The sequence below is a fragment of the Myiozetetes cayanensis genome, unplaced genomic scaffold (assembly GCF_022539395.1).
Source record: "Myiozetetes cayanensis isolate MyiCay16 unplaced genomic scaffold, myiCay2020 scf5-8, whole genome shotgun sequence".
Taxonomy (NCBI): domain Eukaryota; kingdom Metazoa; phylum Chordata; class Aves; order Passeriformes; family Tyrannidae; genus Myiozetetes; species Myiozetetes cayanensis.
This window is the reverse complement of record NW_026087742.1, coordinates 34,929,355-34,952,979: the sequence shown is the minus strand read 5'-3', so window position 1 is coordinate 34,952,979 and position 23,625 is coordinate 34,929,355. Positions and strand designations below refer to the sequence as shown.

General features: G+C 39.2%; 1 protein-coding gene across 1 annotated transcript in view; it reads right to left on the bottom strand.

Annotated features, from left to right (window-relative positions):
* The window catches only part of LOC126648796 (putative N-acetylated-alpha-linked acidic dipeptidase), a 30,148-nt gene extending 29,031 nt beyond the window's left edge, over positions 1-1,117 (bottom strand). Inside the window, exon 1 of the mRNA XM_050332304.1 lies at positions 982-1,117. Within this exon, the coding sequence (XP_050188261.1) occupies positions 982-1,108 (127 nt within the window). The 5' untranslated portion in view covers positions 1,109-1,117. The remainder of the gene's footprint in view (positions 1-981) is intronic.
* Between the last annotated feature and the right edge of the window lie 22,508 nt (positions 1,118-23,625).

Here is a 23,625-nt window from a genome sequence, read left to right as displayed (position 1 = left end):
TTCTGGTCTGTCTGGCTCTTATTTTGGAATCCTTCCCTTACTGTGCTGGCGCTACCAGAGTAAGTGATGAGAGAAACACCTGGCCAGGAAGATAAGTGTTTCTGACATCTCTTTTTAAGTCAGACTGGACATGTTCAGTGCCAATGCAGCAGCAGCAGCTACATGGGTAGTGTGAATGAGAGAGCTGGTGTGTTCAAGTAGGTAACAAGGTGGTACTAGGGAGGCACTGATCATCGGCACAGTGAAAGGCTCTTTCTACGTGAAAGAGCAATTCAGTCAACTCAGGCTTCCCAATGGCACCAACCCCAGGTACGTACTAAATGGCAATGCAAAATACAAGTGGCTCTTTTGTTTTCCTTCCTCCCTCAAGCTGATCCTAATTCATCTGTGAAACCAAAAGGAAGGTAGGGAGACGAAATCTCTTGCGGTAGCAACCCACAGGCCTGCCTGCTTGGGACTAGGAGGAGGTGGGACATCAAACTAAAGACTCTTTCTCCCCTACTGTCAGCGCCCCTCCAGCCCCAAGTTTATCTTCCTGCTGTTCTGGCCGGGGTTGCTGCGGTTTCAGGGCAGCAGCGTCGAGAGGTCTGTCTTTTGTGCGCTTCTCACAAACCCAGCGCCTCCTTTCTTGCCACAGCATAACTACTTTAATAAAAAGTAAATCGAAAAACAAGTCAAAGACCCTTCTCCTGCGGCGGAGCTGGAAATACCAGAGGTGGTCGGTGACGGCACCTGCCCCGTCTGAAGAGAGGAACGGAGAGAGGCAGGGAGGTAGGCAGAGAGGGAGGATGGTGTCGGCCGGCTGAGCACGGACTCACATCAGGCACCCTTGGCACAAAGTCCCGGGCGCTGGAAACCCTCCCGCTCCTCCCCCCACCCCGGTCCTTCCTCGGCCCATCTCCGAGCCACCTCCCCCGGCTGGACGGGCCGGGGGCGGCCGGCAGAGCGCTCAGCGCTGGGGAGGGTTGGTCTGCACTGTACCGATGAGGAACCCGAGGAGGAAGAGCCCCGCCGCTGCTCCCAGGACGGCGGCCCAGAAGCGGCCGCTGGCTGCCCTGGGGCCGGCCGGCTCCGAGACGGTGCCGAGCGACGTCCACATCGCTGCCATCCCAGCCCGTCCTCTCCGCTCCTGCAGCGCCCGCCTCGCCGCCCGGAGTGCCCTCCGGGGCTCCCGCCCCCGCCCGGCCCCCGCACACACCCCCGCAGGGCTCCACTCTCCCCGCCCCGCCCGGGGACAAGGCGCTCCCGGCATCCCGAGCTGCTGCTTGTGCGCTGGGCTGACCGCTTGCTAGAGATCTGTCGGTCGGTCCAGGCGTGCCCATCTTTCCCCTCTGCCAGTCTCCTCGGATATCCTGCCACCCCGTATTTCACAGAATCAATTAGGTTGGAAAAGACCTCTGAGATCATCAAGTCCAACATATGACCGAACACCACCTTGTCAAGTAGACCACGCCACTAAGCACCACGTCTACTCCAGTCTTTCCTTAACACCTTCAGGGATGGTGACTCCACCTCCTCCCTAATATCTAGTCACCATTTTCATGAAAGACGTTTTTCTTAATGTCCAACTGAACCTCCCCTAGCACAGCTGGAGACTCTGTCCTCTTGTTCTGTCGCTGGTTCCCTGGGAGAAGAGGTCACCCCTCACCTAGGTACAACCTCCCTTCAGATAGTTGTAGAGAGGATAAGGTCACTCATGAGTCTTCACTTCTCTAGGCAAAACACCCCCAGCTCTTCCAGCTGCTTTTAATGGGACTTGCACTCTGTACTCTTCAACAGCTTTGTTGTCCTCCTGTGGACCCACTCCAGCACCTCAGCGTCCTTCCTGACCCAAGACTTGAGGTACAGCCTCACCAGTGCCGAGTACAAGGGGAGAATCATTTCCCTAGTCCTGGTGGCCGCACTGTTTCTGACACAGGCCAGGATGCCACGACCTTCTTGGCCACCTGGGCACACAGTTGTTTTGACTTGCTACAAAGTGCAGCAACGAGGTAGAGAGATGACTTCCACACCTGGTTTGCCATGGATTTCTTACTGTGCCTTGCCATGCCATCCTCCACAGGCTACACACAACACACGGGGCAACACCAGCAGGGCAAACCTAAGGGCAAAAAAAGTAAAAGCCATTATTTTAATACATATATTTTAAGAAATATTGTGCTAGAGGATCCAACACACATACTCACTATAAAGACTCTTCAGACAGATGTGTGCCCCTGTGGAGGTCGGTTGATTATAATGCATCTTCATGCTCTGTGTTTCTTTCCATTTTACAGAGACACGGCCCCAAGGAGAGTGTGTGCACTCAGTTACCAGTTTGAGGACAAGCCTGAAAGTTTATACACACTTGACTTTGCTATACTCTTTTTTTCCACCTCTTAAAATCTCTTCTGTATGGTTTTGGAAAATCTCCCCATTCAGTTCAGTTATCACATTTGGGATAAGACTGCACCTTTAGGGCCATGAACAGAGAGGAACTTTGCTGGCAGAGGTGGCTTCACAGGCTCTGTATGAATTTTCATCCTCAGGACCTTTGCTCAGGTGACAGCTGTAGTTGTGTTGTGCTCATGACCACGTATAGTGCAGGCAACCTGTTCTCAACAGCAGATGCAAGGACTACACACTCTACAGGACTGCTCCTATTGAGCCAGGCTATGTGCTGATGCAGATAAAAGCTGAATCTAGGATGGATTCCAGACATTGAACTTTGTCTGGCCTCATTTGCAGAGCCTATTGCACTAGGAAATCTTGGTACAAGAACACTAGATAGGTCCTGTGGAAAGCAGAAGTGTTGGTTTCAAAGAGCAATACACTAATGACACAGCAGCAGTGTGTTTTGAAAATTTATGAGAAAAAAATGACCAGACAGAAAGTAAAGGAAAAAAACCCTGTGTTTGTGTTGTTAGCCCCATCTTCTACTTTATACTATTCTACATACTCTGGCCCTATTGTGCAATAGCCCTGCTTATAATAATACCCTACCCCACAGTTTGCTTTGCTTTCCTATCCTGTACCTAAAGGTGCATAATGTGGCTGTATTTGCTACTCCTCCACTTCTTATTGATGAATGCTGAAAACAAGTCAGTGTTAAGTAGGATGAAGAATGGACATGTCTTCTGGTGTTCTTAAAAAGATTAATATGGACAGGCCACCTTTGGGCATGAGGAACTTGGAACAGCTTGTGGAACAGTTAATTTCTGCTTGGTGTACTTGGAAATCAGGTTAATGAAGCACCATGGGACTAGGCACCGAGCAAAAATATATCTTATCTCTCAGTTAATGTTCCTGAGGGATATAATTGATTCCAGTGGTTTGTGACCACACTTACTCAAGTAGAAGAAGATGGAAGGGAGCAGTGAGGAAATTGAGGTGGGACTATTGTCAAAAGTTTGGTACTGTTCAGTACTTTAAAACTAATTGACCTGCCCAAACCACTTAGAAGCTCTGAATTACTACTTTTAGACATTTTATGTGCCGTCTTTCAGTGTGCCAGCAGCTTGGGCAGCATATTATGAACCTTAAGTAAACAATAGCAGCAGCCAAAGGGCATAGAAAAGATTTATTCAAGAACAAATTGCAGTTATGATAAATGTATAAAATATTATGCTTGTTCCTGTACAGAATCATATAAGTCACTTTGCAAGCAAAGCCATTTCACTAAACCAAAAGCTAGAAAAAGTTAATGCTTCTCCCGTTTCTGTGTCTCAGTGAAAAATCTTCTACTAATCAAAGTACTAAAAATTACTTTTTATTATCTCTGAGATGTGAGAAATATATGATAAAAAATTCAATTAATTCATCTGAAGAAACAAACTTGCTGGGTTTTGAGATGCAAATTCTAGGCAATGTTTTGGTTAGGATTATCACTTATATATATCATTTATCATTACACTCTTTTCCTTTGGTCCAACTGCAATAAATGGATCTGTATTTACAAAGTGTTGAGAAACCTATTTGTATATTAAGTTGCTATTCAAACACAGATACAATGAGTTCAACTTTTCTGCTACTTTCTTTCTATATCCCTGCAGGATGACTCTTATTCTTTGCTAACCCTTCAGCATGTAAAAATTTGTCACATTGATTTACTGCAAATAAGACTTGAAAGTATTTGTGGAGAGGTTTCTTTTTATAACTACTAAATGCATGCTGTGAGTTTACTTAGGTTTGGAACTTTGAAAAAGGTGAAGAAAAATTGTCTCAGTGATGGTTTTTGCAATAACCTTTCATTCTCCTGAGTCACAAAGCTAGTTTGACAGATGACTGGGACAGAAAATCCCAAATTCTTTTGTTTAGGGCATGAAGTGAAGAAGGTGGAACTGGTTATGTCACTTAAAACCTACTGGATGAAAGCAAGATGCATAAATGCATGGAGTTCTGCTGTGGAATTATGTGTCAGGGTTTGAGGGGGCGCCATCGTAGGGATAATCTGCTACTGACTGCTCCACCAAGATAAGAAAATGGATCAAGCTTTCTTTGAACAACTAGAAGAAGTTTCATAATTACAGGTCCTTCAGCATGGGAGTGCTAGAACGGGCTGCCCAAAGATGTTGCAATAAAATTCTCCAAACATCTGAACAAAGCCCTCTGCAATCTGATCTAACTTGGGTGTTAGCTCTGTTTTGAGCAGGAGTTGGTCTGGACTGACCAGCTGGAGTCCATTCTAATGTTTTCCTATGATTCTGTGATTTTAATAGAGAGCTGCTTATGGGTTAATATGTGCTCTACTTTGTAAATGTTAAAGTCTGTGTTTCTCTGTTAAAAATTTGAGATATAGATAGTAAAATAAAAAGATTTGCCTAGCTCCCAAGTGTTCTGTAGGATTAAAACATTTATTAAAAAAAATAAAAATAAAGAAGTTAATGAGTTCCAATTCTCTATTATGTTGTAGAAACACTCATTAATTAATTTATAAGTGTTTTTGATAGAAGTTATTGTTATATACTTCATGACCAAATTAAATTAGGCATATTGTTGAAAAATGTCAATAGAAGAGCATGAAATGAAACCTAGTAGACTTTTCACCTAGAAAACTTTTCATACACTTTACTCTAGCTTCATATTTTCAAACCATTCAAAAAACCAGCTTCACACTTTTTACTCATATAAGGCATGCAAATAATAAATAGGTTTATAACTCATGTTTTCCTTTCCTCTTTTCATTGTATTTGCATTAGAAATTGCATAGATAAAACTTTTACAGTGTCTAGAAACCATGCTACTTTTGATTTCCACAAGTCACTACAGTGCTTTTGAAACATCCCATTCTGCAAGGTGCCCATATGTCTATGTACTGGAAAAAAAAATAGTGAGTTTTTAAAATCTTTTTCTCACTATAGATGTCTGTCTGAAGAAGTTAGAATGCTGCCTCTGTGTCTACCTGGAGCACTAAGCTTTTTGTTTGTTTGTTTGTTTATTTATCTTTTCCATGCTATAGAAACAAAGGATAAGACTTTTTTTCTGTGCTTACTTACACAGACTTAAATTATATTGCCCTGTTAAATACCCTTCTTTATTGACAGTGGATCACAGTTAGCCAACATGAATTCTTGGAATTTTACAGAACAGTGGTGTTGCTGTAATTATGACTGTTGTATGCGTTTTGGCAATTTGTCTGCTCCTGGCTGCTTATTCTTTAAGATCTTCTACTGCAGCTGGAAGAGATTTAATATATGTAGTCAGAAGCAGGGAACCATTTCAATTCTGTTGGTGAACATAGTGGTTTTAACTTGTAAAAACAAGTTAAAAATAGGCACCACTGTAATGGACATTTGTGTTTGTTGTATGATTGCATAGTAATGTAAAATATGAAGCTTATTTTTTTAATAGTTTCCTGTTGTGAATTTCATTTTCTCAGAAATGAGAGGCTAATAATTCTCAGTGGAATTTTTGTGGTCAGATGTAAGACATAAGTATTTGCTCAAGAAATTTACAATGTCTATTTCAATATTTTCCTATTCAGGATAATTCTGTGGTTCAAGATTTCATGCTCTTTTATTTCTATTTATTTCTTGTACTATACAGAGAATTTGGAATATTTGGCCTTGGATAACCACATTTCTCCTGGATAGTTTAAAACACTTTATGCATGGTACTACTTTTAATCCTCAGAGAGTCTAAAGTGCAGAGTCTTTCTGACTTATCTGAGGTCATTGTAGTAGACAGGAAGTTCTCTGACTTCTCAGCCCTGTGTCCTGGCCACAGGACAACAGTATTCCAAAGGCAGCCTGTAGTATTACTTAAGTCTACGCTCATGTTTCAGATGATGACTTAACTAGTTCATTATATTTGCAGCTGTTGCTACTGCAAAGGTAAATTGTTTTGACAAAGATAGTTATGCACTGTGCGCATGTAGAAAAATTAAATACTGCCAGGGAAAGTTCTACTTACTGTATCATAATTTCCACTGTCAGTAAAAATTGAGGAGGATTTCCCCCCTCCCCCTCTGCATATTTCAAGCATTTTCTTTCCTTAAAGGCTATCCCAGTGGCCTGGGAACTGTCCCCACAACAGAACCTAAATACTTAGCTGATTTTCACTACTGCATACAAATCGTTACTGTTGGCCCGAAGCACAACAGTCTTACTCTCCAGACTCTTTAAAAAGAAACTGCACTGGCGTGAAATTGGAATGATACACTAGTAAATCAGACTCCTGAACTTTGTGTGATCACCATGCGAAGGACAAATTGAAGTGCACTCAACCTCCTGATAAAAAAAGCAATTGGAAGAGCAATAAAAGGTTATACAGTTGTAGTAAAAAAAATGTGAGCAAAGGACAGAGTTCAGATTAAAGACAGAAGCTGAAGAAAGGCGAGGCAAGAAATAAACAACCCTTTAAAATAACTCTTGTGAAAGTCCTGCAGTGTAAGGGGAAAAATGCTTTCCCCTGCCCTGACCTCTGAAGAGAAGTCATCAGTTCTCTGAAACTCTATGTGAAAAGGAAGTGCTAACATCTGTTTTTCCATGTTCAGTCAGTGAATTTGATATTGTTTGAAGAAAGAAATTCTCTTCAAGAATTCAGTCACGTTGGCTGTCCTACACAGCAATGTAAGGAAACCCTTCTTCTACTGAGCCTTTTTATGTTGAAAATGCATCATTCTAGTGTAGCTTGAAACAAACACTAAATTAAATTGACTGAAACAAGAGTCTGGCAGCTTACAGGATGAATGAAATTGGTTCTGTGATGTCTACTTCTTCCCTCAGTCACTACAAGATTACTTACTTCAGCTGTAAATGCCTTTTCTTCTTCTCTTGTTAGGAGATAACTTGAGAATTCCAACGTTTTGGTGGTTTGGTTAAAATGAAATCTACTTCTCAACCTTCAAGTATAAGGTAAATGAAAATACTGACTCTCAGGAGACCAACCACGGTCTACCTTTTTGTTTCTCTGTGTGAAAATGATAGGATTAAGAAGGCAGCTCCTATTCATGTCTTGATCTATTTTCATTGCTGAATATCATTATCATGAAAAAAGATCTCTTCACGCATGTGAGAAGTACAAACCAAACACATTCCCTGCACCTCCATAGTGGAAGACTGAAGTGAAAAGATACATGGCTGTAGGTACCTGTGGGGATCAGCTCAGTATGTCCTGTCTGAAGCGTACTGATGGCACAGGATAACTCTGTCAAAGTTTTTAGTGTTACAGATTTTCTTGCCCTTCAGCAGCTAAAGATGGTCAGTGAAATCAATGCAGACTTTAGGTTTTTTACTAAAAGACTACTAAAACAAACAAGTTGATAAGAACTTACTAAATCTTTCTTGGATGCTAAGAAGAAACTGCTAAGGTTGGCTGCATTGGGCATCCAAATCTATAAATGTGATCATCTGAAAAAAATTATGTTAGTTTTCTGTAGAACAAATGTGAGATTTCATATGCTATATTATTAATTAGTGTTAGAGGGGCACCTACAGCCTCAGATGGGGCTGTTGCTACACATATGTAGGGATGCCTGTGAAATACAGCACTTCAACCATACATCTTTCACTGAAGGTTCTACATGAGTATTTTACCAAAATGTGTAATCCTTTCTCCCTCACCTGAAGAGTTTAAATAAAGGTAGTCTGACTTAAAATAGTATTTCATTGAGTCCTTGGAGAAATTTTGTTCTACATTCTGAACCCCACAGTGAATTCTTTAGACAGCACTACATAGGGAGGGGTTAAAAATGAAATATTGCCAATAGTAACTTGTTCTTCTTTTGGAACAAGCCAAAATTATTTGAAAATACAGTATGGAAATAGGGAAGCTGGGGAAAATGAATGGTATTTTGAGAAAGTAAATAAAAAACCCTTAAATTGTAAGGTTTTTGATGGGAAAATGAATGAACAATCTATCCTTTATAAACTTTGTAGAACTGCATCCTGACTAGCATCAAACATCAGTCATTAGGCTTCCTCACAGTGTTCATACCATCAGTCCCTCTTCTGGTGCTCTTGATCTCCTTAGCATCAGCCTCCTGAACATCACAAGCAATCAACACCACCTGTTATTTGCTGACAATATTGTCTAGATTCCATGGGATCTGGTGATGGGCTGGTAGAGGGGTGGTCTGAGCAGCAGTGCCTGCAGGGTTGGTGTTCTGCTATACAAAGGATAAGGACCACATGCGAATCTCTTGATCTTCTACATGAAACCACTTTTCAGAGCTTTTTAGAGCAAGTCTGCAAAGCATAAGTTGAGGGAGAGTGAAGGAGAACACAATAATTGATGATTTCTGGAAGCAAAAGGTAAAAGAGAAGAATCAAATTTCTGAGAACTTGCATACATAAGTAATGAATCTTGGAATATCTTCTATGTGTTACCAACCCTGAGATAAAAGGAACTGCCATAATACACGCACATTCTTTAAAAATGCTGTTACAAAAAGCAGGATTGAGAGAGGGAAATATTTCTTTAATTTCCTGTGCTTTTTACATTTAACCACCAGATGGCAACCCCAGACTGCCCACTGATCGGAGCATGTTCTCCTCCTATTTATATAACTTCTGTGACCCGAGATCATAGTCTGACGGAGCTGCTTTGCTTTTAAGGAAGTCAGCAAAAAGAAAGACAATTGTAAATTGAACATCGTGGGGTTGAGTCTTCTGATTTCCACTTACACTTGATTTATATAACTGCAGCCACAGCATTTACAATTTGGGAAAGTGAGGAATCTGGCCAACTGAATTCATATGTGTGTAAAGATGTGCCTATGTAATGCATTTAAATTTACAGAATAAATTCATTCTGTGAGAGTCACATTATCCTCACAGCTGTTTTTCTGGTCTGATTAGGTAAGGTGAGGTCCTCAGCTTGCGGAAAGGGACAATGATACACATTCAATCAAGTTATACTGACCTGAGCTAGTGAAAACAATAGCCCTAGTTTGACAGCATCTGGTGTCATGCAGCCTACTGACTGCACTGACACTTGATAAATCTCATACATTCAATGTGAGAGACTCTGTTCAACTTTCTTCATCCCTGTTCGTTCTTTCCTTCCTTCTTATGCCTTTTGACAGGCCCTGTCATGCTACTGCATGGGAGATATGGCAGTACTGTACAGTTTACTTGGAGTATTCCTCCTGTGAGGAACCTGCTAGGATGCCATTTCCTTCTTTCAGCACAGCCTCAGACTCCTGTATACCACTGCTAAAAAATATCTTAGTTCTTACACTCTGATATCACCACTAACATGTAAGTTGAAGTCTGACTTAGGTACTTTGAAAGCAGATGCTTACATTTTTCAGTCAGAGATAATTGTCAGCATTTTGCAGAGATGGAGTTCTACTAGACTTGACCATGTGCAAATTTCTCATGAGGTGGGACACTGTTAGAGGTTTTACAGTCTAAATTGGGTGGGAAAGTTATCACTAGAATATGTAGGGAAATGTTCGATATCGCAGAGTTTATCAAGACAGAAGCAAGAGAGATCCTAGGTATTCTGGGTTACTAGCACTATAGCATTCACTGAACAAGCAATATCATTTAAGACTACTGTTTTCCTGAGCTCTTAGAACTGCTTTTAATTTTGGTGTAAGTGGCTACTTAATTTAGAAATTACTACCCAAAGAGGACAAAAGAATAGCAACAGAGGAAGCTGATTTTTCCTGTGAGCTGACAGACGTGTTCTTTGTATCTGGCTTTTGTTTTGCCTGTATGCTGAGAGTTTTTCTGAGATGGTAAGGTTTGGGGAACATAGAAAACCCCAACATTTTACTACTCTTGCTGATAACTTGAGTGGGCAGCCTAAGAGGGACCATGCATAACAGAGACAAGCACTAAACAAAATGAGACCTAGTAACTAAAGGACATTTGATTATTTTTGGAGAAAGTCTTCTTATATTAGTGTAGTTTCTCTGGATTTCCTGGATGCAAGGAAGGGCAGCAAATGGTTCTCTCTACCTAATTAGTCTTTGGCCAGCCTCAACAATATTGATCTAAAAGGATTGTGGGATTTTTGTTTGTTTCTTTGAACACCTTTTATCCTTAAAAGAAAAGAAATAAAAATTTTAAATAAAAGAAGCCAGGCCTCAAATGAAGTTTAAATCCAAAAGAAAAAATTGCATGGCTGAGTGGATGACAAGAAATTATGCCAGAACTTTCCCCAAACTGCTTTTTAATCCAGAATGGTGCAGGGTAGGAGGTGTGTGTTTTTCATCTATAGGAAATAAAAAATGAAACTGTTTGCATGGTTGGGATGTGATAATGAGTGGGGAATCTTGCACTTGTGTAGGCTGAGAAAGTAAGAAGCCAAGTAACATAATTTTCCTTTCTTCAGTCACCATGTGATGTGAACGAACAAAGGGAGGGTTTCCTCCCTGCTGCGGAACCTAATCACTCTCCAGCATGACATCCTGGTCACCAGCAAGCTCCTGGCTCAGCAGGCTCTAGTGCAACTCTGAGGTTACTCCAGGCTGATGGAAATCAAGGCATGTACAAGCTCAAATGGAAAATTTTATTAGAGTACTGGTATCAAAATGTTTCATAGCAGGACAGTGTACTGTTTAATAGGATCCTGTTGGATTGTAAAACTGTAGCTGAAGTGCAGTGCTACAGACCCTTTTCTTGTTCTGTTGACCTGAAAGAAAGTTGCAGCATGGTGGTGGGATGCAGTTCGGGTCAGATAGTTGCAGCCAACACATTAAATCAGTTAGCAGGAAGGAAGCTATGATGATGTGGATTGATGCACTTTGATGTACCTAGGAGGTAGCACAAAGTGAGAACCACTTGCATGGGTCCCTTGTGCTTATGTCCTCTCTCTTTCACACTGGCTGAAGGAGCAGGCAAGAGGCTGAAGTAGACTACAGTCTTGGTTCTGTGAGCAGCCATTCCAGTTTTCTTATCCTTGGTTTTGATCTCAGGACTGGTCTTCAAAAGGAATATGATTATGAAGTTGATTTCCAGGAAGCTATTTGTCTCAGTTCTACCTTAAACAGTAGCCTACACATTTGGAAGGCTGAACAGATGAGAAATCACAGGCCCACTTCTTTACTTCCCACACATTTCATTTGCTGATAGCTTTTCTGAAAGGCTTTACCATCGAGTGCTTCCTGACCTACTTTCACATGTGTAGACTGAGAAGGATTTCAGCAGTTACTGTTCATTCTCTTCTGGAAAGTAAAGCTGGCAATACTATTTTTATTTTCATCTTAGGAAAAAAGAATGTTATTCATGCCCTAAGGCAATGTCATAATTCATCTTCAGTTTAGGTAATGTGAAAGAACATGCCTGTTAGAGCTCTTGCTTTGACTATTAACTACCAGTCAGTCACTAAAATGAAAGGTGCTGCATCCTTATATCTTTAGGATGTTTTGAGTCCAACATGGATACCCCAAACTGTTGGCGCCTTTCTGTTTCCAGTCTTGAAAATCAGGTGAAGAATCTTGAATAACTAAGCTGCTGTTCATTTCTGTTAGGGCTTTTGAGACTTCCCAATGGCTTAAAAAAACCAACCAAACAAAAAACCCCAACAAACCAAAAGGCAATTTCACACAGCTAAGAATATAAAATTGACCCTTGCTGCTGTGAAACAATATCATGATTCATAATAAAAAAAAAGGGTTTATTCAACTTAGTATTGCACTACAATAATAATAAAATCTGCCCTCCTAGAATATATTTTGTCTAATTTATAGATCTCTGATAGCTGCTACATTATAGACTTCTTCACTTTCAGTACACAGATACACAGGAAAAAACAAACATATTATATTGCTATTACTTAAGAACAACACAGACTACAGGGCACTGCAGGAACTGTAAATTACTTACCAGAGTCCTCTTTGCTAAAAACCCAGAGTTATATTATTTTTAAAAATGTATATGAAGTTGTGCTGCCTATGGAATATTTACGTTATGAAAGATCCTTGACATTTCCAAATGCTTTGGCTGGGGGTGGGAGATATGGTTTTTCTGTTAGATAAAGTGCCCTTGCAAACTTTTTTATCTGGTATTATACTGGGCTGTTGGGATACTTCATCATTTTGTGAATGGAGTCATCAGTAAGGATGATATTATGGTACTTCTCCAGTCAGTCACTTTAAATAAGAAAAATGTTTTTGAAGCTCAGTGTGACTATTGGTTCTTGTCTTGATCCAACAGTTTGAGGAACTGGTTGTGCAAGAGACTGTACTCTTGGACCTTTTTGATGTGTTCGTGTTGCATGGCAACAAAAGAGCTTGGTGGTTATTTTTACCAGATGTCATACATGAGGAAATTCCATCTTGCATATTTGGGGTTTTTTTAGAAGAGAAACATCTTGAACTTTTATTATTATTATTATTATTACAGAAGTTATCTACTTATATTCCAGTGAGCAATGCTGGTACTGCTCTTGAGATCACATGAAAATACCTCTGCCTTTACAGCCCCATCAACTGTATCTGTTACAATGCATGCTGTTATGTCTTTGCCTGCTTCTCATATGCCACACTGGAATGCATGTTGGGGGAGAGTGTTATCTAACAACTGCAATGGAAACCAGTGTTAAGACTTTAAAAACCCCAGTTACTGCAGTATTTCAATTTGAGGGAAATCAAAAGACCTTATCTTGCTGTTGTTCCTTTGATTTTGCAGACAGGCATTAGAATCTGCTTTTGGAAAATCATTTTCTCTGAGGTGTGTTAAGGTTTGCATCTGGGAACCTGAGATCTCTGACTTGCTAAGTCAACTGAAAAAGGATCCCCTCTGTTATTTTCAGGACTCACTCTTCTTTAAAATAAAACACAATTTTATTCACATTTCATTTTCCTTCACATAAACATATAAAACAGTCCTCAAATAAAAAATATTATAATGAAACAGAAATGTTTTCTCCCTCATTTGTACTCTTTCCCTTTGGTCTACTGTCTTCCACATAGTAGTAAAAATGATCAAGCTAGAAAAGAAAGACTGCTTGGAATAAAGGGAGGAGGCAGAAAATGAGATGGGTATAGCTTAAAGGGTTGCAAGCTGTTGAACAGCCTAGGTCAGCAAGAGATTGGCTAATCTGATTCACTGTCTTAAATTCCACCCCAAAAACAGTTTGAAGGGTAGTTTTGTTAAATGACTGTGGTGTTTTCTTCACGTGATATCTCAAGGAAAGCATTGCAATGTTCCAGACCAATGGTCTAAGCCCTATTCTCTATGTCCTTGTTGAGTACCTGACATGGATCTAAATACTCACAGTGCTCTGAAACCCTAAACAGACCAAAGGTCTGGAGGATGTGAATGATTCTGTGAAGTTAGAGATCAGCACTGTCACGACATTAAATCAAGGAATGTTAGGCTGTTGTTAGTACCTGTTTTCTAGCTAATGCATATGCTTGCTTTCTAACATACCCCAGGGTACTATGACCCATAGACTCCTCTGTGTACGAAATAAAAGAGAATTAAACAGAAGGTGAAGGAGTCTCAAACAGGAATATCATCCACTGTGCTGTGACGTTGCATCTTTTACTTCTGCTACACAGGCCACTCTATCCCATCTCTATCAGTGCCTCACTTAGACAAGAAAGCTCCCCTACCTGTATCCTATTTATTCACTTTGTACCTATCATTCAGCAATATGCATCAAAATGACTTAGTTGTCTCTACAGATTGTTGAGAGCTACTCAAGCATCACTTTAATTTATAAATGAGAACCCATTCCATTTTAGGTCAGCAAATCTACTTAGGCTGTTGCAATTGCTTTCCATTGCTCTGTGCTCCTGTAAAAGTCACTATCATAAAACTTTATATCAGGAGGATGAGAAATTACTCCCTTCCTGGCTAAAAATTTGTGCCATAGCATTTATAAGCTTTGAATAGTCTTACTCATTTTTCAAATTATTCAGGGAAAAAAACAGCAGTGTTTGACTTTTAATTCTCTGCATATTCGTGTGCTTTCCTTGTCCTCATAGTGTGAACTCCTTTTAGTTAAAAATGGGATTAAAGCCATGAGACTCTCTGCTTTCTCTCCTTGGAATTTTCAGTTCTGTATCCTATACACCGGACCATTAGGGCAGTAATACAACTCCTGAATGTAATCTTTCTTCACATAATGTCTAGCACTAATGTAGCATTGTTTCACTAAGAGATTTTAATTTTTTCCTTGCATTCTGGTCTGTATCTGGTCCTTTATGTTTAATAGACAACTATTAAATGATAAGCCTTTCTTCAAAACTCAATATATCTTCCATAGAAAATTTCTGCTGATCTTTGGACATATATTCTAATGCCACACTTCCAGAAGACCTTTTGTGATGATTTCCAGAGTAGTGATATTTGGATAAAACCCTTTTGAATTGCAATATTTTCAGGTGATGGTGTGAAGACAGATAATGATTACTTTCTAAATCATATGCCATTTATTTGAGATGAGTCAGTTGCATGTTTAGATGTCTGTCTTCTTTCATTGTGTTTAAATAGTGTTTACAGACTTGAGCCCTTCTCTTTATTTAAGTCAGTGACAAATCTCAAACTGTATTGAAAGTAAAGCTATGCCTCTTCGTTTAGGACTTATTTTATGGTAGCTGCAAAAACTCTCAGAATATATGAAGAAATCTTGAGATGGTGTGATTTGATGTCACAGTATTAATTCAGGTTTTAAATTTTGTAATATACATCACATGCATATGTTTTCTTGGGTGATTTTTAAATAATAATGGTGAAGCTGCTTGTTTCGTTTAGAATGAAACTTCCCTGAACAGTTCTTGTATCCTGCAAATTGCAGTTCTATGTTAGGATGAGAGCCAAAAAGTGAAACTACTAAGGAACAAATGAGCAATTCATTTGTAACTGCAGTACTGCTTCAAACGTAGAATTGCATAATATGAGTGAAATCACTGCTCTCAACTGAGAAACTGGATTTTTTTTTTTTTAGAGCTCTACATTAAGAAATTCATGTTTTCCTGTAAATCATGGTCTGGGTTATCCTTCCCTTCACTAGTTGGTTGTGGGTTTTTTTTCAAGTTAGATAAGAGTTTGGTCAGATTTGAAAGCCTTTTTGAAAAGCAGGACTAATGGTCTTTATTCTCCAGGATTAATGTGTGTGTCTCATGAGTAGTTTAAATTTGAAGACCTTGTCACAAAGCCTCCATTATGATTAAAGCTGTCACTAACTGAAAGCCAGGTCAGTCTCAAAAAGATTTTCAAATATAATATTTCATGCTGTCAACAGCCTTTACTCTCAGGACATTAATACTTGTCATTAAAGTAGTTGTCTGAAATGAATAGCAGTAGTGATATCAGTCCCTTGTGAACTTTGAAAAGATGTGGTATATCCCTTTCTTTAGAGATGGCAGCAGAATTGGAAAGAAATTGTTATTGGACTGAGTTAGTTTTTTAATTAACATTTTTTCTTCTCTGGGCAGTCAGGCACACTGACTGGTAAGAAATTAGGGACAGTAAAGTGCCAGTGTTGCCCTGCATAATGAAAAAACCTTTTTCTTGCCAAAAGAGGGATGAAAAACATCAACAAGCTTCTCTAAGAGAGCCAGACTCTTGATTTACCTGTTGTCTAGATTTCTGCTTTCTTCTGTTATTTTCCTTTTTTTTTTTGCCTTGGGTATCACACTAAGCAGCTACCTTTTTATGTGTCTCTGGAACTAATTTCACTATTCAGCACAATTTCCTTAAAAATTAAATAGAAATTAAGGGTTGACTCAGTACTTGAATCTTAGGCTGTTTCAACCAGCATCTTCATTCTGTAGGTTTTCACTTTGAGTAGTCTAATTATATGTATTATTTTTTGTTTGCAACTTTTCTAAGCCTACCTCTGCATCAGGTGGTTGGGTTACATTTCTGTGACCCTAATTTAGTGCCATCATCTGTCCTCATGCATCTCGAGCATTCAGCTACTCACATTGACTCAACAATGCCAAGAGACTATAAATGATGATGATTTTGTTCATGAGAGACCAAACATCTGAAATCTGTTTTCACTCACAGTTGGAAATGGGCACAGTCCTTTCTGCAGCAATGTCTGTCGCTGAAGGGCATGTCCAGAACTTTACTGCCAGCTTATTTGAAGTAAACTGCATAATTTGAAGCAGGAATCCTGAGGCCTGACCATCTCTTCCTGAGCTTAAAATGAGTGTAAGGGAAAGACTTCAAAATAAGAAGAGTCTCTGCGGCTCATTTGATGGATGGCATCAAACAGAGTGGATACAAAAACAGTGCCAATATGAAGCAATGAGCTTACAGAAGTGCAGAGAGCAGAACTGATGATGAACTTAGATAAAACCAAGACAGAGATGCTTATTGGACTTGAGTGTCAGCACGTAATATGCTATGTGCTCTTTCTGTTACTGGAATACCAAGGATGCTGTCACAGCCTGTCTGTCTTGTGGGAAGGATAATCCATCATTCACATAGTCCTTTCTTTCCTCTCAGCATGGTAAAAGGAGTACCTATCTGGGCGAATCTACCAATGCAATGACAAACTGGTGGTGAGGCCAACAGTGTCAGAGAGGGTTATAGGGCTTTTGGAGCCTGGTGCAGAAACCTGGCTTGCACAGAAAGTCACCAGACTTGCTGCACATTCACTGTCCCCTTAGAAGGTCTTTCACAACTGCTCTTAGGGCTATTTTGCACTGGATCCCTTTCACGGGATGGGTCTAAGACTGACATGATCCGCAATTGGAAGCAGCACTGACAAACTGCCTAACTCTTATAATACAAAGCATCCAGGCTGACTGAAAAAGTTCTGTAGTCACTGGAGCTCAGAAGCCTTCATCCCAGGTATCTGCTGCAAAATGGCAAATCTGTAAAAATCCATGAAGTAGCTGTTCATCTCTACACTTCCTTTGGAGTTGGCCAGAAGAAACCTTTCAAAGCTCTTCGAAACTTTCTTTGGAGGGGGATCCCAGTTTTCCCTGCAGTGTACCCGTAAAATGAGCAAGCCACTGTCATCAGGCTCTCTTTTCCTCCTGTAAGGTTTATATGGTGTTTTTACAGGATTTTAGACACCTTGTGAATGTGCAACTTAAATGTTTGTTGGTTCAGCTGACAGTGCTCTCAAAAACTGTGAGTGGGCATGTGTATTTCCTTATCTGGTCTTCAAAATAACACTTGGGTCTGTCAGCATATCCTTCTGCATTTTTGCAGATAGGCAATTAACCCCTCTGCACTCCTTTAAAAGCAGAGTGAAATCAACTGCAAAAGCTCACTGAGATGCAATTGCTTTATTTCTGTATCTTAAAATAGCATTTTTGAAATTCTGTAGTTAATAGCTTCCTGAGAAAGAAACCTTCCTCTAATTAAAACAGCTGAAGCTTTGCAAAGACATGTGACTTGTTTCCTTTCTGGAGCCTTAAAAATATATGGTTTTTTCCCCCTGGATATTCCACTTTAAAGTTAAAGAAATTCTTGGGTACTCCAGGACTGGAAAGCTAGGAATGTTTCTATTGTAAAGCTTTTCACTACAGCTCTAGTTAAACACAGTATTCATATCCTTACCCTTAAATAACACTGATTTCAGTGGAGACATTCATTCAGGTTTTTAATTTGGTATAGGTTCCAGTGTAAATTTAAGGCCTTTTTGCAATTTCAGTTTATTTTTTAGAAATAGTAGAGCATATGATGATATTTGCATGTCATATGCATGTTCTACTCTTGTGTATCTTGTGAAAAGATAACCAATTTTTCCATGTTTTTTAATTAAAGAAACAGCAATTTAAAAAAATTTCCAAAGTTGCTGTTTAGTGCAACGCATCTGCAGCTAAATGAAGGGGTCTTAAGGATTTAAGTTACCTCCCAGTATTCTTTGTCTTCAAATATTTGTATTTTCTTAAGCAACTAAAATTAGAATTTCTTTATTATTAGGCCTTTTATCTTTTTTTCCTTGTAGTCTAAAATCCCAGTTTTTTAACTGAAGCTGTGCAAGGTGAGCCATGCTAGGAGAGGAAGAAACAGAAGACATCTAAAGAAGATTAAAATAACTGCTGAAACCACCTCATAACTTAGTTTAGTTACCAGCTCTCAGACCAGAGTATTACAAACCTTGTTCTGGTGTTTCATTGCCTTGGGTATTTTACAAAGTGGGAAACTTAAGTATTTTTTTTTTCATTTGTCTTTTGACAGTCAAAGTGAACTGGTAATTTATGCAGTTGCCTCCCTGAACTCTGTCTCTACTCAAAGGTCTTCAGACATCATAATCCCACATCTGAAAATGAATGAATATCTGTATTATCTCCAGTGCATCTAAAATTTTTCACATCACAGAAATACAGCAAATAAATTAACAACAGGCTAGTTGTACTAGACACTATTCCATGGTTGCTTCAGCTGCCTATCCACTAGCTAACAAGTAAAACTCTGTGATATCATTTTAATACCTTCAGAGTATGCTGCAGAGATGCTCCAAAATCTTTATACTGAAGTTAGAGAAAGTATTAGACTGCTGCATCATCTAATCTATTTGACATATTAGTAGTTTCTTGTCCTCTCAAGAATATAGCCATCAAAAGTGGTAATTTTTATAAGAGGCAGAGATTAATCAGACAAATCAAAATAAAGAAGAAAATCGCAAGCATGATGAGCTGCATCTGCAAAATGAGGATGTTAGGTCAATGTTAATTAAATAATGATTCTTTTAAAAGTACATGAACAGTAATTATAATAAGTGCAACATGTTTTTTCTTATCTCTAACACCTTTTATATTGGAGTATAAGTCTTTCCATTAACAATCCTTGTCATCTTACATATGGCAAACAATGTTGGTTCCTTTTTTTTTGCTTATTGTTTGAATCAGAAAGCAATATATGAAAGAAAGCTAGACAGGAAGAAGAAAATATAAATAAAATAATAAATTTTTTTTCAAAAGATTAGAAAAAGAACACTTAAAATTTTTGCAAGAGTTTCTTTGTTCTAATAATACTTTTCCAATTTTATTATTTTTTACAAAATCATTTTTATCCACTTGAAAATGAAAATGAAAACATTCCTAAGGCAAAGTCACCAGTTTTAGGCAACCATGTTGGAAAAAAAGAATAATAAAAACTTTTTAAGTAGTGGAGGGAAGGTAATCCTTGTAATTTCCTGATCCAAAAGTTAGGACTTGAATGTTTTCCTCAACCCAATATAGAGCACCCTGAAGTCTATTAAGAGCCACAGCAGCAAGTGATAGCAGTGGAGATAGGTGCAATGGGATATAAAATCTGAAACTTAACTGAACACCTTTGAAGCATTTCAAATGATAAACATTACGATATAAACTGCAACACTGAATCTTGCATTAACTCTGAGGCTGTTTTAATAATAACTTCTTCAATATAGAATTTCCATATTCTGCATAGAATCTACACTTTGCAGGTAAGTCTTAGGTTGTGTATTACGAAAAAAGTATTAAGCAACTCTGGCTGAGTGATTTCCTAAGCCAGAATTCATTACAGCTAGTGAGTGTATTCTGAAGAAGTACGAAGAAATACTAAGATGTGTTTGTCCACTCTTCTGTTTATAGCTGTTGAAGATAAAACTCTGGACTAAAAGGACCTTTGAGTTGACTTAGTATAGTTGTTCTTAGACTGTCTAATTAATTTGCTTATGAATGAAAAATAGTAAGAGACTACCTACAGTGTAGGCATCGTTTACTTCTTTGTAGGCTTTTAAGGGCAGGTGACATAACTTCATGTGGCTTTTGAGGGGAGAGAGAATAACTAGGCAGAGAGATGGCCTCTATCCTTCAGTTGAGCTTCATGGTTACAATGTCAAAAGTAAAGGAACACCAGGAAGAAGGAAGAGTGTGCTCTTAGAAAAGAACATAACTTGAAGTATTTTTTCCACTCACTTGTGACAGTGGCATATATTAATAATCCAGCCACTAGGGATAATGCAATAATGGCAATGCCATTGTAGATTGCATTTGGGTCACAGATATCCACTGGCTCATGGCCCTTCTCCATATTAGGGAGCAGAGGAGATGTTCCCAGGAGAGCAGATAATGCTCTGCAATGCAGCCAAGCTTCGTCACTTTCTGAATAAGCAATAATATATTGATCATTCAGGAAATCTGTCCTGTGGAGCTGCTTGCCCTGGAAAATCAATCCTTGATTAATCCATGCTTTTCATAGCAGCAGAATATACAATAACTCTTCAATGAACTGTATTTAATGCTCCGTACTTTCAGCTCGGTGTAATGTGGGTTTTTATAGAGGATATTTAAACATTTGTTCCAAGTTCACTGTTAAGTGTTCAAAAATTGTGCTAATGCCCTTTTCTTAGATCTTCAAAGTTTCTCAGGTATTCTCAGAGTCGGGAAGAGAATGGAGCTTAAGTAGGCAAACTTACTCTGTACTTCCACCATACCATGAGGAGCAGAGAATTGTAGATGGTTTCCACTGGTGAAAACAGAGGCTGAGCATTAGGAAAATTTTAAAAGGCATATAGAATGAAAGATTGTAATAAGTTATGTAAGGTATTGCAGGAAACTTTCTCTTCTGCAATGGAGCATTCTTCAGTCCTTCAGCAAAATTACAGTTCAACATATGTTGGTAGAGCTGGTGATTGTCCTGATTTTGACTGTGATAGAGTTAATTTTCTTCATAGTGGCTCGTATGAGGCCGCATTTTGGATTCGTGCTGGAAACAGCATTGACAACATAGGGATGTTTTAGTTACTACTGAGTAGTACTTACAGAGTCTTTACTGCCCCTCATCCCACCCACCAGTGAGGAAGCTGGGGGGGCACAAGAAGTTGGGACGTGACACAGCTTGGACAGCTGCTCCCAACTGACCCAGAGGATATTCCATACCATATGGCCTCATGCTCAGCAGATGAACCTGAGGGGATGTTTGGAATGATGGCGTTTGTCTTTCCAAGTCATCCTTACGTGTGATGGAGCCCTGCTTTCCTGGTGATAGCTGAACACCTCCCTGCACATCAGAAGTGTGGAAAGAATTCTTGTTTTGTTTTGACTACGTCCACAGCTTTTACTTCACCTATTAAACTGTTGTTGGAAGATGGCTGTTGGTAAATATTAGAGAAGACTAAGGGTAAATGCAGCTGCTACTTCCTGGATGGGATGTGATAGACATACTCCACAATGGCTCCCTATACAACGATAAGCACCTGCTACGGGGGATGGAACAGAGCATGGAGCACAGTGGAGACACTGTGGCCTCCTCCATAGAAATCCCTGCAGGGAGGGGTGCTTTGTGGTTCATAACACTGCATAGCACCTGTCAGCCGAGGGGGATAGGATAGTTGCTGCTGAGCAACAACTGTGGCAAATTCAAGGGTCTAGAGCAAATTGTCATGTTTATAAAAGAAATCACCAAGTAACTAGAAAAACATAATGTTATTGCAGCCTTGCTCTTTTCACAGAACTGGTTTTGATGAATCTTGGCAGCTTGAGATTTCCCTATCAGAATAGTCCATAACCAGGTATTTAGTTTTCTATCAGTATTCTCTCTCATCAGACTTTCAGTAGAGATATATTTGAATCTCGTGCAGCAAAAATTCTGGCAAGCAAGATAAGAAATAAAACAGACATAATCAAAATTCTGTGGCCTGGCACTAATAGAGTGCTAAAATCCACTTATCACACAACCCCTCCTAGATTTTGTATCTGTGTAGCAAAATAAAGTCATTAGCTGCAAATCCATAGCTATCTTTTTCTATCCAATCAATGGAAATGTCTGGAGAGAATAAATGACATATATTGAAAAGGCTGCAATAGCATTTCAGAGCCATAGAAAAATCCATGACTTAAACATCAAACAATGAATCTTCAACTGAAATGCTTCTTTGCCTTATCAGAAAATTTTAAAGTTGGAAGTACATCAAAGGTCATAGACAGATATCTAAGTGCCTTCTGAAGTGGATTGGGCTGCCAGGAAAAGCTCTCTGAACCTGACTTAAAGGGAGGACTTGATCATAGAAAACAAGGTGCAAAGAAGCACAGATAAAGGACAGTATAGATGAAGGTATACATGAATCAGGTGCACACGAAATAATAAAGTAGGTGTACATGAAATTGATTTCATTTCTGAAAGGTACCTATCCAATAAATTCCTAAAATCTTATATGGTGGAGGTTCCACCTGACTGACAACTTATTCCTGTTCTTTGTGGTCCCTATTATGAGAAAGCTTTTATTTTTCCAATGCTGGACAATGTTGTTAGTAGAGCTAACAATAGCTCTACTACTATAAACACTAATATAGGTTTTACTTATGGTAGGCATAGAGAGGTGTTTATCCCTCTATCATTCCATGTCTACCTCTTAAATATTAGAAAAGACAATACATGTCCATGTCTCACTAGTCCTTCTTCTCTTAAAAAAAAAAAAATCCTTTGTTTTTCTTTTTCTAGTAAATGTTGGTTGTCTTTTACTAGCCCTGTTCTATGAACCTTCTCCAGCTATCCACATCCTTTCTAGATTGCCATGTGGAAAATTCAGTGGCTTTGCATACCAGACATGTGAAGAGGTGTCCTGGAAGAGATACAGGTTTCTACTTCAAGAATGGAATGTTCCCAGATTCATGTATAAGAAAAACTGAAATGCAGGCATAGGTGATGCTGTGCTTACTCAGTCAAACCAACTGTCATTGAACTTCATGGAAAGTGATGCTCCAAATAAGGCTGACAGGCATTCCCAGATGACGTATCAATTGCATTATGGATGCAATATATTTCAGAGTCAGGTTCTACTGCTCTGCACCCTTGGGAAGCTGCATCTTCTGTGCTTTAGAGGGCATGAAGTATGAAGTAGCTGTCATTTCTTTTGAGCATGGTGTTAGCACCAATCAGCTGAATTATTGTACTTTGATAGCCATTATATTGCACTGAAGTAGCCGCTCTAACAGACAGATATCCCAGCTGGAATGATTGGTGATATGCCAATTTTATCTTTGGGTCCCTTACATTCATTGCTTTCCTCGCATTTGATCTTTTGCATGAAATACAGCAAACATTTTGAGTTCAACAGCATAGGGTTCTGCTGAAAAGTGAAAGCTTTGCCTGACGCCTCCTAGAAAGACCTGGCATTTGCTTGTAATTTTACAGGGAAAATAGAGTTCTCATTATGATGTTGTGCTTCAGAAATAACTTTCAATCAATAAACAATGTTTAATTAAAAATACATAGGAGTTGGAACTGTATCTATTAAGTTTTCTGCATTAGAGTCTTTTGCTGTATAAACACAGATTAAAGGCACCCATTACTAAATCATTTTTTTCAT